Below are 15,329 nucleotides of genomic sequence, written 5' to 3' on the forward strand. Positions count from 1 at the left end.
AGGAGGTCGTATCACAGTGCAGAGTGCAGCTGCCCAAGAGCAGTACTTTCCTTCCTATTTATTTTTACTGTTTCCTTCCCTTTCCTTGGTCCATGGACCTGGACCTGACTTGTCTAATTTAGATTGTGGACTGACCTACATATGTGTAAAGCACCATGTTCACGAGAGATGATATGGAAATGGTGAATAGTAATGAAACTGGACTGGGGTGACTACTACTAGTGAAATTTCTGAATGCTCTACTTTAACACACCATAAAGCAAGGGTAGGGGCTTGTGGTGTAATGAGAAGAAATCCTTCCCTAGTGTACCAAGACAACGTGGACAGCAGCTTGATACTGTGACCCAGGTTCACCTTGTCACCCTACATGCAGTCTATGCCCTTAAATTCCCTTTCCAAACCAAATTGTAATGAGACCATAGTGTTGGGTTATGGGATTCCAGATTCACTGACGAGTAGGTTGCTGAGAGCACAGAGCTGTGATATGCCAGAGGTAAGGACATGGAGATGCCCTCACATTTTCCTGATTGTAAGCCAGAGCGCAGAGTAAGTCGCTTGACAAGAGACTGTTCTTTTGTGGTTTAGCTACAGCTGGCAGACTAAATTGTGCTCGTGAATAATGTTCCTTCAAGGCCCCTGGAGAAATAAGAAAGCAAGTGGAGTGCAGAAGAGCCTATTCTTCTACTGAGAGAAGCTATGCAGAAGTCAGGAACACCGCCCTATAATAGACATACATTTTCAAGTCAAAGATCCCAGAAAAAAGACATTAACACTTACCAATTGGCTATTAAGTATATTACCTTCCACATTCGAGTTTTTGAAAATTTGGTAAATAAAAGAAGTAGCTTGAACATATCTTATAGGGGCATACAAAAGTTGTCTGGTAAGTAGTTGATATTTTTTTCAATAGAAATGCAAAAGGCAGTTTATCCTATGTGTTGACTGCTGTTCATTCAAGTTTAGCTTTGACATTGATTTATTATAAAGCAGATAAAATCCTCTTTTGAAGTTTCTTCCTAAAGTAGAAAACCTCAACATTAGGAAAACATTTTGGAGACTGTATTGGAGATAAATCATGTGAACACGAGTTGACATTTGAATAGGGGTGAGAATACATTTTTAACAATATACATTTTCAGAACATTACAACCATACTATAAATATCTTTTTGGAAGTCAGATAAAAGTAAGCTGAGTACCAAAGGAGAGAGTTAAAGTTTTCTTGAAGTAAGAAGGGTGCTTGAAAGATCTACATACCTAAGCAATTTGGAGTGTAAAACAGTAGTTTTCCAAAACAAAACATTCCTGAGTCAGAGAAAACATCTCTGATGAACCTTTTTTTGTTACAGAAAAGTCTTAACCTTCCTTTATAAACTAACTTATAGAATTCTACAGGAAGAGTCAACTTCTTCAAATACTGTAGGAACTCTCCTAAACAGTCAATCTGAGATTTATTAAGTTCTGTGAAATCCTAACTATTGTCTACAGAATCATATTGGTATCATCCCTATTAAATTCTATAGGATGTGATGCTTTGTTTAGTACTGAATGCGTTTTTAAATTTAACAATTAAAACTTGCTCCTTTGTTGCCGACAGAATGTTGCTGACCACATTCCTCAGCTGGTGCAGGGTGTGAGGGGAAGCCAGGCTCAGGCAGAAGACCTCAGTGCTCAGCTTGCTCTGATAAATTCCAGCCAGAACTTCCTTCAGGTAAACTGAATCAAAGAAATGCAGTAGATTTTTTTTCCCTCAAGAGCACCTTGTGGGTCTTGAATTGTCTTCGCTTTGTGGAGTGAGAAATTTGCATGTCACATTGGAGGGACAAATTGAGAGCTCTATGTTTAGTCATTGATTGTGGTGAGGAGAACTTACTATGTCATTGGGGCAATAGGTGTTGCCACAACTGCCCTGAGTTTGAGCCGCAGCTAACACAGGCTACTGTCTGTTCAGCTTTCCTTGAAAGTGTGAAAATGTGATACACTTTGCGCTGAGACCGGCTACTGAAAAGGAGGCTCAGTTGGCAAGGCAGTGAAAATGCCATGAGTGTCTGGAACCTTGCCTAACTAGAGCTCTTACACATTCCGCTGGAGCTGGATGTACCATCGTTGTACAGATCCTTAGTTTAGATACAGCCACAGTGTTTCATCTGGAGTTCTCAAGCTCTTTATAAGGAGGGGGAAGTGTCACCCCTGCTTTTCAGATGGCTTTCTGAGACACAGAAGTGATCTGACTTATTCAAGGTTTTGAGGAGAACCCAGGTGATAAGCAATAGTGTGTGCTTCCTTCCAAACACTGAACAAAAGATAAAGGGTGGTGTTAATAACAAAGGGCCAGCTGTTGCTTCAAGATAAATGTTGGAACTATTATTGGCAGTTAAAATAAAATCAGGAAGCTCTGTATACTGAAATGTCATACGTTTTTCAGATTTGCCAGGCACTCCCTCCTGTCTTATGGGGAAGAAGTGAATCTTTTCAGTGGTCACTGGCACCACGTGGTGGGATATTAAAAGTGAAATAAGGCATTGAGTCTAATTTTACTCATGTTGCTGTCACAGGACTGTCTCGAGCTGTGGTCTGGCTTGCATAAAAGCAAAAATCACAGGTGCTTTTCTCTTTTGAGAGGTGCACGTTTTATTTTCCTTCCCTGAACACATTCCAAAGCACAAAAGAAAAGAACAAAACCCAAAATAACAAATCCAGTCCATCAGCTTCCTTTGTTTATACCCGCCTCCACTCAAGCTCAGGAGCTGTTTTTCTCTGTGCTTGGCCTGATTGGCACCTGACCTAATCAGCCTCACCTGACCTGCCATGATTTAACTAGGGCAGTTGTCCCCTTTCTGTTCTGACTAATTTGTCAGTAAGGTACTCCATGCAGCACTGGAGCACCCTGTCACAGTTGTTCACCCATATGGTCCCATTGAAGTCACTAGGACTACTCACCTTGTCTGTTTAAGTACTCAGGAACCATGGAGATGACATAGTATTGGAAGGGGTAAGCAAGATGTGTTATCCGCAGATCCTGTGCTCGTTTGACTTGACTGCTTTTTTTTTTCTGTTTCCTAATATTGAGAAGAAAAACATTAAATATTCAGAAATGTTGCAAGAAATTACAAATTTACCATGTATATTGTCCATGCATGTCTCTGTAAACATATGCACAACTGGTAAACTGTTCTGTTTAAATATTTAAACTCCCTATTATTTATATTACAGGAGCCACTTAGAGGCTCCAGTCAGACATTGGTACCCATTGAGCTAGGCACTGTGCAAATAAATAAAGCAAAGACAGTGTCTGCTGCAGAGATCCCACTGCTTAGGATTATGACAAGGCACAACATGTGAATACACGAATCGGGATTGGATAGGGACAAAGCATAAGTAAAACTGGATGCATTTGCAGTGGTCCTAGTAGCCAGCCTAAACAGTGGTAATGGCAAAACTTAGTAACCTAAGTGTTCTGTCAGTTCTAGACCTAGTTTTATATTGGAAGCACGTATACAAGGTTATAGGCGTGAGCTGATGAATCACAACACATTCTTCTCTAATCTTTAAATAGCCTGGAAGTAAGATGGTGGCATCCGCCAAAGCTGCAGTACCTACTGTAAGTGACCAGGCCGCAGCAATGCAGCTAAGTCAGTGTGCCAAGAACCTTGCAACGAGCTTAGCTGAGCTAAGAACTGCCTCCCAAAAGGTGGGTCAATATCCCTTTTGAGCAGTTAGAGGTTAACTGTGGCTTACAACTCCTGATTTTGTAAAAGCTTGTGTGCAGTAGGAAATGTCATTTGGAAGTCTGTATTCATTGCTGTTCTTTTAGCTCTATTGATTGTCAGTTAATCACCTAAAATGAAATTGAACGGTGCTAAATATGTCTCAGTTCCCTTTGTGGCTCTGGACAATGAATTCCTCTGCTGGCAAGCTAATTATGTTATGCAGTAGTTTCGTATCCAAGATATGCAACATGCCAAGATGACCTTTGGTGTCTGCATAGTCTCTTCAAAAACAGATAATCTTCCAAGACATGATCACTGATGAATCTTCCCATTTTTGGTGGTAGGGCAGTTGCTTAATGATACTAATAGTTTCTGTTTGTCTATTTTCTGGATAGGCTCATGAAGCATGTGGCCCTATGGAAATTGACTCTGCTTTGAACACAGTCCAAACACTCAGAAATGAACTGCAAGATGCTAAGATGGCCGCTGTAGATGGACAGTTAAAACCACTCCCAGGAGAAACGGTAATTGGTGGGGCAGAAAAGGCTTAGCAATTCAGTTTTAAGGTGTCATTGGTAAAAGGAGTCAGTCACATGATTGGCTGATGCTCATTCCAATGGCATTTTACACAGATATTCTTCCAAAATCCATTCCCAACACCATGCGTAGGTGCTGAAAGTAGGGGTGCTGGGAGTGCTGTAGCAGCTCTGGGCTTGAAGTTGTTTCCATCGTATACAGAGTTTACAGTTTGGTTCAATGGCTCTGAGCACACCACTATACAAACGGTTCCGGCTCTGACACTATGAAACATCCTTATGCCAATAAGAAGCCTACCTTCTGGCTGAAATAACTTTTGGAGGCAGGGCCTTCTTCCCTAGAGTACTGAGGGGGAAAAATCAGCTTTTAAGGATGCTGTCATAAAGATTTTTAAGGTCTCTCTTTCCTTTGTTTATTCAGCACATTGTAATGAAAAATACACAAGAGCTTGTTACTTGATTTTTATTTTTTTACCTTGGGCTTGGAGAGCAAAATATGTTCTTAAAAAACACGTGTCATTATTTATATTGCAAATTATCAGAACTAAATTTTAAAGCTCTGATTTCCTTCTCATTGTGCCTGCTATTTGCTACTTTCATTTCATTCAACTTCTACAATGAAAATATGCTAGTCAGGGTCTGAGACTCACTAATGCAGGGCAGCAAGGTGTAGGTTCAGTAGCTGAGGTGGATGCTAGTTTGGAGGGAGGAAGGGAGGGGGCGGGAAATCATTCCATTGCTCTTGGAAGGAAAATTTATTTGAATTCAGTTTAAACAAAGACTGTTATCTCTTGAATATTTTCACAGCTGGAAAAATGTGCGCAGGACCTCGGAAGTACCTCTAAAGCTGTTGGTTCATCAATGGCCCAGCTGTTGACTTGCGCTGCTCAAGGCAATGAGCACTACACAGGTACTGTTACTGGAAAGTGCTAATGAAAATAAGACACTTTGTAAAAGGAGATACCAGGCTGCAGAGGCTGCTGTCTAGCTGTGTATATTCAATATAGGTTGGGGAATCTGTTAAATTAAAAAAAAAAAAATGAAATCCAAATCTTTTTTGTGGAGGAGATAGCTCTTCAATGTACAATTAAACGCCATGTGGTTTGGAGATTAGTGTTGTGAGAACCCAGTTAAGCTGAAAATGCTGCAATGTGCATATTGAATAATTTTATATTCCACTGGTGGAAGAGTCACTGCAGTTCATATCTGTCCTTCAGTTCATTTGCAAGTTTCCCTTGTTTTGTTTGACTGAAACTCACTGCCCCCAGATAAAGACTGAGCAATCAGGCATTTTTTTTATTGCTGCTGCATGATGTGTGAAAATGACCCCCCCCCCTTTAATCAATCTCCGCGGCTTTTATATTAGGCATTTTAGGTGCTTTTTGACTTGCCTCCTGGAGGACTTTGGTATGATCATTAAAAGACTGGGTTGGAGCCATAAATATTAAAACTCATCTTCCTCATTTTCCCTTTTATTGAGACCGACAGTTGCTGCATCTCAGGCTCAGCAGTGATCAGGACCCTATTGATCTGTGTGCTATGAGAGTCCCTGCCCTGAGGAGGTCAAAGGTTAAATAAATAAATCAGAATAATTAGGGAAGGGGAAGGTGCCATAGAAAGGTGAAGTGACTCGCACACAGTCATACAGCAGGTCGGTGGATAATCTGGGATTAGAAGCCAGGGCTCCTGACTCCCATTCCAGTGGGAAGTAACTAGTGAAGGAAAAAAGAATTCAGAACGTGACGCTTCTAATGTAGAAAAGAGAGGATTTTTCTGGGGAGAGTTGAGGAGTTATTTGTGGCTTATAAGTAAGGAATAGGCCAGGGCAAAATTTGTACTGCAGGTCACTGAAGAGAGGGATGGAAACTAGAAACAGTGGCAAACCTACCAGTGCATAGAATTAACCCTGCTTTACTTCTGCAATTGTAGTACTGAGCATATTAACATTAATACACTTTTAATTGGCAGCCATGTAATTTGTATGTTTAACTGTTTAACTGACTAAATATTTATAGATTGGAAAGCAAGTGATGTAACAAAGCAGACTGGTGCAGTGAATGGGAACCTTTTTGTAGTATTTTTTGTAGTAGGAATGAGAGAGTTAAGTTCTGTGCTGCAACTGAAAAAGATCACCTACATAAATGGAGCACGTTGTTATGCAGTTCATTGCTGTGTAGACAATGATTTTACCTCTATTACTCTGGGGGCTAATAAAGATCATTTTATAGTTCCAGAGTACTGTATAGCATTTCAATAAGGGCTGAATTAAACACAAGATAGCTACATTCTTCAACTCCTTGCAGGGTCACAGGTCTTGGCAACATGGCTGTGAACATACTGAGAGTCTAGGTCAGACAGGCTACACAAGCCACTTTCAGAGGTCTGCTACATGACTGTCTGCATGATGAAACTAAGTTATGCTACTGTGCTGCTTTCTCCTTGAAATCCTCTTTGTAGCTTTTATACTTGAATTTCAGCTTGTCCCCTATCCAGCTTTGGTGAAAATTTCAAAAGCCTAAGTCTCATTTTCCAAAGAGATTTAGACTCTCAGGGCCCTAAGTCTCCTTGAAAGCCAATAGGATTTTGACTCCTAAGTCTGGGGGAGGGATAGCTCAGTGGTTTGAGCATTGGCCTGCTAAACCAAGGCTTGTGAGTTCAATCCTTGAGAGGGGCCACTTAGGGATGGGGCAAAATCAGTACTTGGTCCTGCTAGTGAAGGCAGGGGGCTGGACTCAGTGACCTTTCAGGGTCCCTTCCAGTTCTATGAGCTATAGGTGTATATCTCCATATATTTAGTCTTTTTTGAACTTGATACCGCTGGTAGCTAAGACTTGTACTTTTTCAGTAGCTAAATTGGAAGTAACTTGAAACTGTTAAATTTTTCTTCTTCTCTCTCCATAAAAAAATATCTGTTTGGTGATTTAGAACCACCCTGAAATGAGCTCTTGTGGGTATAATATTGATTTTATGGTTTTGCTGTGGGCATTTCTCAAATGTGTTCACATCTGAAACACTCTCATTTTAAAATGTTTGCAATGTTCTGTAGAAAGGGGGTCATTACCTTGCAATTCAGCTGCCATAAAAGAATACACATTGCGCCTTAGAGGATACTAACCGAGTATTTGATGAAATCTGAATTTAGGGGTTGCTGCCAGGGAGACAGCTCAAGCTCTGAAGACTTTGGCTCAGGCAGCAAGAGGCGTTTCAGCATCCACCACTGACCCAATGGCAGCACATGCAATGTTAGATTCTGCAAGGGATGTCATGGAAGGCTCTGCTATGCTTATTCAGGAAGCAAAACAGGCTCTGGTTGCACCTGGGGATGCAGAAAGTCAGCAGAGGTTAGCTCAGGTAAGTTGCAACCTGGGCTAGTGCACACGCTGTACAAAATGTGCAGAGAGTGACTTCAGCATGTTTAGCTCAGGGCACTAATAATGCAGCCAGTGCTGGAATGTAATATTCCAGGCACCTTTGGGAGACATGCTGTTAATGTAATTCTCTTTACAAAGGCTTCTTTTTAAGAGATGCAGTGATTTGCCTGCTGTACCTTACTGCATGTGAATAAGGCCTTTAACCCAGGCCTTATTTGGGCAGTATACTCTTGGTTGTGAAATAGAAAAAGTAATTACATTTGATGTTACCAAATGAAGGGTCCTGAGTTGACTTGCGGTGTTTGTAACACATCCATCTTTCTAAACAAGTGATGTTTCAGCATCACTGGATCTCATCATTGTGTTATCGGAATGAAAGGTCCTTTTTTCTGTTGATTGAGGGAGTCTGACTATTTTTAAATCAAAATTTGAGACACACATTTTTAGTAATAGTGCCTTGAGGCCAGAGCGGCACAGAAGTTTTTGGGAATCTGGGGAAATATCTGAAACTCGGGCCCTCCATCCTTCCGAAAATATTATCACTACGGGGCGCTGCTTGACACCTGTCCCACGGGGCTGGCCCTGGCTCCACGCCTCAGGTGTTATGAGCTGGCATGCAGGGTCGTAACTCCTCTCAGGTTTGTCCCAGCAGTCCCTCCATCGTGGGGGAAGGAGAGGGGGAGGAATTTCAGTCAGTGGTGTTGCAACTCAGCATGTGAGATCTCCGTGTCTCCAGGCCAAACCTAAGTGGCACTGCGACCCTGCACACCAGGTTGCTACGCCGTTTGGTTTGGGGCACTCTAAAACAGGGGGCCCAGGGCAAACTGCCCCATTTGCTCCTTTCCCCCCAGGCAGCCTTGCTGCAGGCTTGTGCGAGCAATAATACTTAAAGCTTTTCTGTAACTAACACCTGGTTAGTTGGCTAGTTTCCCCTGTAGATGGGAAAACTGAGGGAGAGCGGTTAAATGACCAGTCTCAGAGGAGGAGTCATTGTTAAACCAGGATTAGGACTTAGACATTCCAAAACACACTGCCTTTTAGCTAGATTTTATTGGGGTATAGGACCTTATTCCTCATTGGGATTTCTCGTTTGTTTTGCCTGTGCCTGTATGTATATTTCCAGGTGGCCAAAGCTGTGTCACACTCATTAAATAACTGTGTGAATTGTCTGCCTGGACAAAAGGATGTTGATGTGGCCTTGAAGAGCATTGGAGAATCCAGCAAGAAACTGCTTGTTGATTCGGTGAGAAATCTTTGATGTTAAATGGTGTTTCAGAAGTAAAAATCTGGCCTGGGTTCCTCACAATTTAAATTCTTGAATAGCCAATATACTCTAGATTACAAGTCAGTTTTGTATAGTAGCCATTTTTTATTCTGAACTGCTTTTCTGTTGATTTTGGGGAAGTCTCCATGTTTGTGACTTGTAAAGATTGCTAACCCTACCTAGGTTAACATTCACTCCTTTGTTGTAGTCTCAGCAGAGGGACCAATGTTGGAATGGATGCAGACGCTTGAAACATACAATCTGTTTTCTTCCTAGAAGTGATCCTTTTGAGTCAGCGTAAGGACCATGATCCCTGCCACCTGGGGATATTCCCTTCTGATGCTTTGTATCAAAATGTCACTATTTTTCTGTTGCATCCCTTCTAAAAATCTGTGGTGAATCTGTTTAAATAAAATTACAAGTCATGTCCCGATTTCCCACCCTGAATGTCACTAATAGCTGGCAAAAGTTGTAACTTGCCCGAGGCGTATGGGTGTTCTGTAGTTTGGTCAAGTTTACTCTTCCATTACTAGTTCCACCTGCTCCACAGATGAATGGAGGATTGAACATTCAGGTACAATCAGTCAAGTAGTTCCATGAATGCAATAGTCAATTCAGGCCTCAAACACAATTAGGAGCCATTTAATACTAACACAGTTACTGTAATTTTCAGTGCTGTAGCCGTGTTAGTCCCAGGATATTACAGAGACAAGGTGGGAGAGGTAATATCTTTTATTGGCCCAACTTCTGTTGGTGAAAGAAAGAAGCTTCTGAGCTTACACAGAGCTCATCTTCAGTTCAGTTACTGTAAATCTGTTCTGTGAAGCTTATTTTGGGGAGTGGATAATGCCTTGGAATACCGGAGCCTTCGAAGTTTGTCCCTAGTTTACAGCTGCCAGTATTTTAGAATGAAAGGACAAATCAGGGTATTTCCATGTCGCCTCTGAGATGGGGATCAATTTCTTGACCCTAACCTGCCAATATCTAAAGCAGAAATGGATTTGAGCCCCAAAAATCAGAACTGGTTTTAGATACATTGAACAATCCTGAAGTTTTAGGGGCTGCTGGGATCTGAGAGTAACACTGACTGAGGGAGTCTGTTCTCTTCTGTGACTGAGCCTGAAGATAGCTGCTGTTCCTCTGGACTGCCGGCTTTGAGCTCAGCTGGCAGAGTCCTGCACTTCGGAGCAAGACGTTTAGAGTTTAGTACCTACAGTCTGCCCAGCCAGCAGAATGGTTGTGACACAGGATTATGGTTCAGGCCCATCTCTGAAATAAAAGAAATCCTAACAATCCAGGTACTGGATGTCAAACTAGACGATCACAGTGGTCCCTTTTGGCCATGGAATCTATGCAGAGCATTGTCAAGTTCAAAGATCACACTTCCATTACTTTAATGTTTTGAATTGTGTTGAACTGCGTAATTAAGGGCTAGTCTGTATGGTTGGTCTCAGTGGTCACTAAGACACATGTCGTCTTCTTCTCTTGAAGCTGCCTCCAAGTTCTAAATCTTTCCAAGAAGCCCAAAGTGAACTGAACCAGGCTGCAGCTGACCTGAACCAGTCGGCAGGGGAAGTGGTTCATGCTACCCGGGGCCAAAGCGGAGAGTTGGCTGCAGCCTCTGGAAAGTTCAGTGATGACTTCGATGAGTTCCTTGATGCTGGTATTGAAATGGCTGGTCAAGCACAAGTGAGTTTTGGTGACCGTAGTCAGTAACTGTATTACACTGGGCATGTAGAGATGTTAAACTGTGCTAGTCTAAACCTATATGGAGGCAGTGGATGTTACGGAAGAGTCAGATCTACCATTCAGAAGTGACAAGAGCATGGTGGGGTTTGCATATTGTGCAAGATAGATGGGTGTATCTGTCCTGGTGCTTGTTGAAACTATGATTTCATGCTCATCCATGTAGTGTGAGCCTTGTGGTAATTGATTTGTGATCTGTATAGCTGAAAATAGAGTAATCCATTGCCTTTTCCAGTGGTCAGAAGCTTTGTAAAGGACCATTTTCTATTTTGGTGCAATTACCCGGGAGTGTAATTGGAGTTTAAGTTAGTTAAACTTAAGCAGCTCTAGAGCTTGAATGCCCAATGCCCCAGATCATCAGAGTATGAAGAGGACTCAGCACACAGTAAAACCCCTATAAACTGAACTTGGCATTTCCCATTCAATGTGACACCAGAGCATACACTTGATATCACATCCACGGATCTGTTGAAGACTGGAGCCAACCTGTAGAGAAGGTTGATAAAGTACAACGTGTGTGACAGCATTGTGTAGTTTTGCAAGGTGGAAGCCCAGGGACTGAATGGACATGGAAACAAAGGAATTCTTTCACCCTTGTTCCTCCAGTCCAGAAATGTAGTTTAAGGGACGCTAGGTCAGCGCAATACCCAAAGTGTGACTTTAATACATTTAGTGGGGTGTAGAATGAGTCAACTTGCCCTGCTACCACCTTGGTTTTTACCTATTCTGCAGCTAACTGGTTGAATTGCAGGCTCCAAGCTACAAATTAGTGTTCTTCAACATCAATATATTTAGTGTCCCTTAAACCTAATGCTTTGTGGCTAGAGCTGGGCTATTATAGCAAAAGCAACCCTGAATATTCTTGCAAACACAATCCATCAATTTGTGCTGTGCTGGTGCTGGTCAGCTCTTAATCACTTACTGACAAACACTAGAGTGGGAGGCCTTTAGTCACAAGGCTGTTCACTGATGTTAAAAATGTAAATTTTAGTGCAAATGCCTATTTGCAAAAGATTTTCTACCAGCAATGATCTTGTGGCTCTTTTGAAAGATTTGTCTCAATCACACAATATCCATGAATAACTGATTGTTTTCATCTAATGTATGAACAAAAAAGGATGCTTTCTGTCTGTAAATAGTCATTCAATCAGAACAGAAACAGTGACCTGTCATGTGGGGCGAATATAGTAAATACAGAAAGCGGGTCACATCTATAGACTCAAACCCAGATCACATCAGCTAAGTAAAATACAACCTGTTTTCAAATATTTCTAACACAGAAAGGCTAATTTTATTGCATAAATCATTGACAAAAAGGTCTAACTACTGCTGTTTGTCACATACTGTAATTCTACAATACTATTTTCTAACTTCACATGTATAAAATTATTTCTTAGTCATTCCCTGAAAGTAATGTCATGTCACTAAAGAGGACCAGATTCAAGTAATAGGGAACCTCAAGAACATCTCTATGGCCTCCAGCAAGCTCCTGTTGGCTGCCAAGTCTCTCTCGGTTGATCCTGGAGCTCCTAATGTCAAATTCAAATTATTTATCAAATAAAGCTACATGGTAGATTTAGTTTTCCAGAAACGATTACTACTTCATATAGAGCACCCCTACAATTAAATGTCTGTAAATGTCTCTTTGAAGAATTTCTTTTTGCTTAAACCATTAATCCAGTAAAGGTGTAAGTAAGAGTGCTTGTAAATGACACCGAAGGTGCTGGAATATAGTTGGTACCCATTGGCCAAACAATGTGGGTCAGTTGTGCCAGGCAGAGACATACAAGAGACTTGACAACAAAAGCATTGTTCAGCAAGTAGTTAAATTTCCTTCCACTTCTCTGTGAATGCTCTTACTGTTGGAAATCAAGTTCCTTGTATATGGGTTTCTTTTTCTGCTGTATGAAAGGAGTTAGAGGCACCTATCTGAGCAAGCAGAGGCGATGCTCAGTGTCCCTGTCTGGAATGTCGTCCCATGCATGTCATTGGTTTTAGATGGATAATTCAATTGAATTCCAAAATGCAGTGCTTAACGTTTTAGCTCTCTCTCTAGCTGATGCAAACTGTGTCCGAAATGTTATGCTGCTGTGGTTTTCCAGACTAAAGAGGACCAGATTCAAGTAATAGGGAACCTCAAGAACATCTCTATGGCCTCCAGCAAGCTCCTGTTGGCTGCCAAGTCTCTCTCGGTTGATCCTGGAGCTCCTAATGCCAAGAACCTCCTAGCTGCAGCTGCAAGGTACAGGCATATCACCTGATTTCATTTTCCTAAGAGAGTGTTTAACTGTTTTCCTTTGCAATCTGTATTATTTGTTAGCTTATTCTTCTGGTACTCTTGGTTAACCATATAAGATGTTCCATGCTTTAGCTTATTAAGTGAAACTGAAATCAGAGGAAGCTTTCTTACACTGGATTGGTGTAAATCAGGATAACTCTATTGAAGTCAGAGCCACGCTGACTTACAGCAGATGAAGATCCGGTCTGTTTTTTTTAAGAAGACTATTTCTAATACTTGTTCTTTGTCCATCCGTCTACCTCCTTCCCTGCTTTCACACGTGCAGATGCTGAGGATGTTGCTATATGCCTGCTGCTGGCATGGCTTTCCAAGAAAACTCTTACTAAGCAGTGTCCTTGCATATGTGGGTGCGGGGAGAGATTTAACTTTAATTTTTTGTCTAGGGACCAGTTTTTTATTTTTGGAGTTTTCACCTCATTTGGGGGTTGCTGCTGATCCCACCTTTAAATGTGCACTCCTACTCCCCAATAAAGGAGATGGAATGTGTAGACCTTTTGCAAGCCTGCTGTCAGAGCTGCCCAAAAATCTGGTTAGCGGTCTGCTGAAGTACCACTGCAAGTGCTCTCACCATGTTATCTTCTTTTCCCCAGTCACTTTTATCAAATGAAGTGCACACAATACATTTAGATGACTTAACTTACTCTGGATGTCTCTATGTGGTCAGTGGGAGAGCACTCTTATGTAACCCTTGCCTGCAAGGAAATCGAGAGGAGGGGAAAACACCTGGCACTGTAATTTCATGTTGCAGAAGTTGGTGACTGTTGCAACTCACAGCATAATGAGAAGAACTCTGTTAAAACGTATCTGGAATGTAAATCCCTTTCACTGCCACTGGAATCTCTGCATTTATCTTCATGACATTACGTAGGAGTTTGGTTCCCTGAATTTAAGTTGCACAGGAACTCTGCATAATCCATTACAGAAATCGAGAGTGTAATAGACTCTGTATAGTCTATTCAGAGTGAAATCTCTGCCCTCTCCTTACCATCCATATTTTGATCAGAGAACACAAGAAGTAGTAGTTGTGCAGCTGGCTGTCTTTCACTTTCTTAAAGCATTTTCATGGTTTTGGGGTTTTTTTTAAGTCATTTGAAAAATTTCCAGACTTGGATAAGTTATTTACACTTTGGATTGCTGAAAATGGGGAGTGGGGAGATTAAACTACTCTTCAGAAGGGAAATATTATGGGATTGGGACGAAACTGGCATTTTGAAATCTAGACATTAAATAAAAGTGATTTCCAAGGTGAATCTTGGCCTCCATTTGTGAGTATCATGTTCCATTCACACCAGTAAAGAATGTATTGGGAAACAAGTGAAAAAGAGTCCATAGACAAATGAATAGAGCTATTTTTGTAGGTCATGAGATAAAAATTGCTGAGCCTCAAGATGAATGTAATGCATTAGTGGATGCTTTCGTCACAGTGCTCAAGTTCCATAGACTGCTGCTTTTGACATGCAGCCCGTGTGTAATAAGAAGGGAGTGAGAATGATCAGCAACTCCAATTGTCTGATTGGACCTGTTCTGCGGTGCTAATATACAAACTTTGTGCTAAGCTTTGCTCACCAGACTGACACTACTCATGGTGCAATGCCACTCATTGGTTCTCAACTTGTGATCTGTGTACTGCGGGTGGCTCAGGGAGACCTGGCTCATAAGATGGTGCAGGATCTCCTCTTCAGATCAAAATTGCTAAACTGCTTTAAAACAATTAGTTTTCTTCTCATTCTCCATTTAAGCAATTGCTGCAGTTTCCGCTGAGCTGTTGTACAATTTTGGCTAAGAGTGTAGCATTGTATGTGTCGCACTGTCTATGACAACTTGGTCCAGAGTATTAAATTGAGTTATTGCTACCCATCTCTGAGCACTGAATTTAAGAAATCCTCATTAAAAAAAACTTTGTACACGTATGTCACTTGTGTTGTAGCAGATGGTCAAATGGCAGCCATTGTATTTTTCCACATAGTGTTAAGCATCACCAATATTGTGGAAATCTTTGCTGTGTATAGCTACTATACAAAACAAAGGGTTGCTCCTCTGAATGGTGTGGGCCATGTTCTGAAATGTGTTCAAGGGCTGATGACACATTCACTAGTTTCTATACTGAGTCTCAAACACAGGACAAAACAAAACTGGAAAAATGCAAAATACATGTGACTGTCAGACTCGGGATAGCTCTAAAACATAAAATTCCTTAGCTTACAATCGTACTAACCTCTCTCTCTCTCTCTCTCTCTCTCTGATATTCACAAAGCCATTCTTTAGTCCACCTATGCTAGTTTTCCTCTACAGTTTCCAATGGTGGGTACAGTTTTGTTAGTTTTCCACATGTATCATGTCATGTCTGAGTGCCAGAAGAAAGCAATGGAGACACACATACATATTTGTATGTCTCACACACAAA

At 41.3% G+C, this 15,329-nt stretch overlaps 1 protein-coding gene across 3 annotated transcripts in view; it reads left to right on the forward strand.

Annotated features, from left to right (window-relative positions):
• The window catches only part of TLN2 (talin 2), a 355,208-nt gene that overhangs the window by 241,134 nt on the left and 98,745 nt on the right, over positions 1-15,329 (forward strand). For all 3 annotated transcript variants that reach the window (XM_039491188.1, XM_039491190.1, XM_039491189.1), the window contains 8 exons: positions 1,597-1,710; positions 3,556-3,690; positions 4,105-4,233; positions 5,053-5,155; positions 7,388-7,596; positions 8,740-8,859; positions 10,372-10,569; positions 12,729-12,868. In XM_039491188.1, coding sequence (XP_039347122.1) covers positions 1,597-1,710; positions 3,556-3,690; positions 4,105-4,233; positions 5,053-5,155; positions 7,388-7,596; positions 8,740-8,859; positions 10,372-10,569; positions 12,729-12,868 — 1,148 coding nt within the window. The remainder of the gene's footprint in view (positions 1-1,596; positions 1,711-3,555; positions 3,691-4,104; positions 4,234-5,052; positions 5,156-7,387; positions 7,597-8,739; positions 8,860-10,371; positions 10,570-12,728; positions 12,869-15,329) is intronic.

The sequence above is a fragment of the Mauremys reevesii genome, linkage group 10 (genome assembly GCF_016161935.1).
Source record: "Mauremys reevesii isolate NIE-2019 linkage group 10, ASM1616193v1, whole genome shotgun sequence".
Lineage (NCBI taxonomy): Eukaryota > Metazoa > Chordata > Testudines > Geoemydidae > Mauremys > Mauremys reevesii.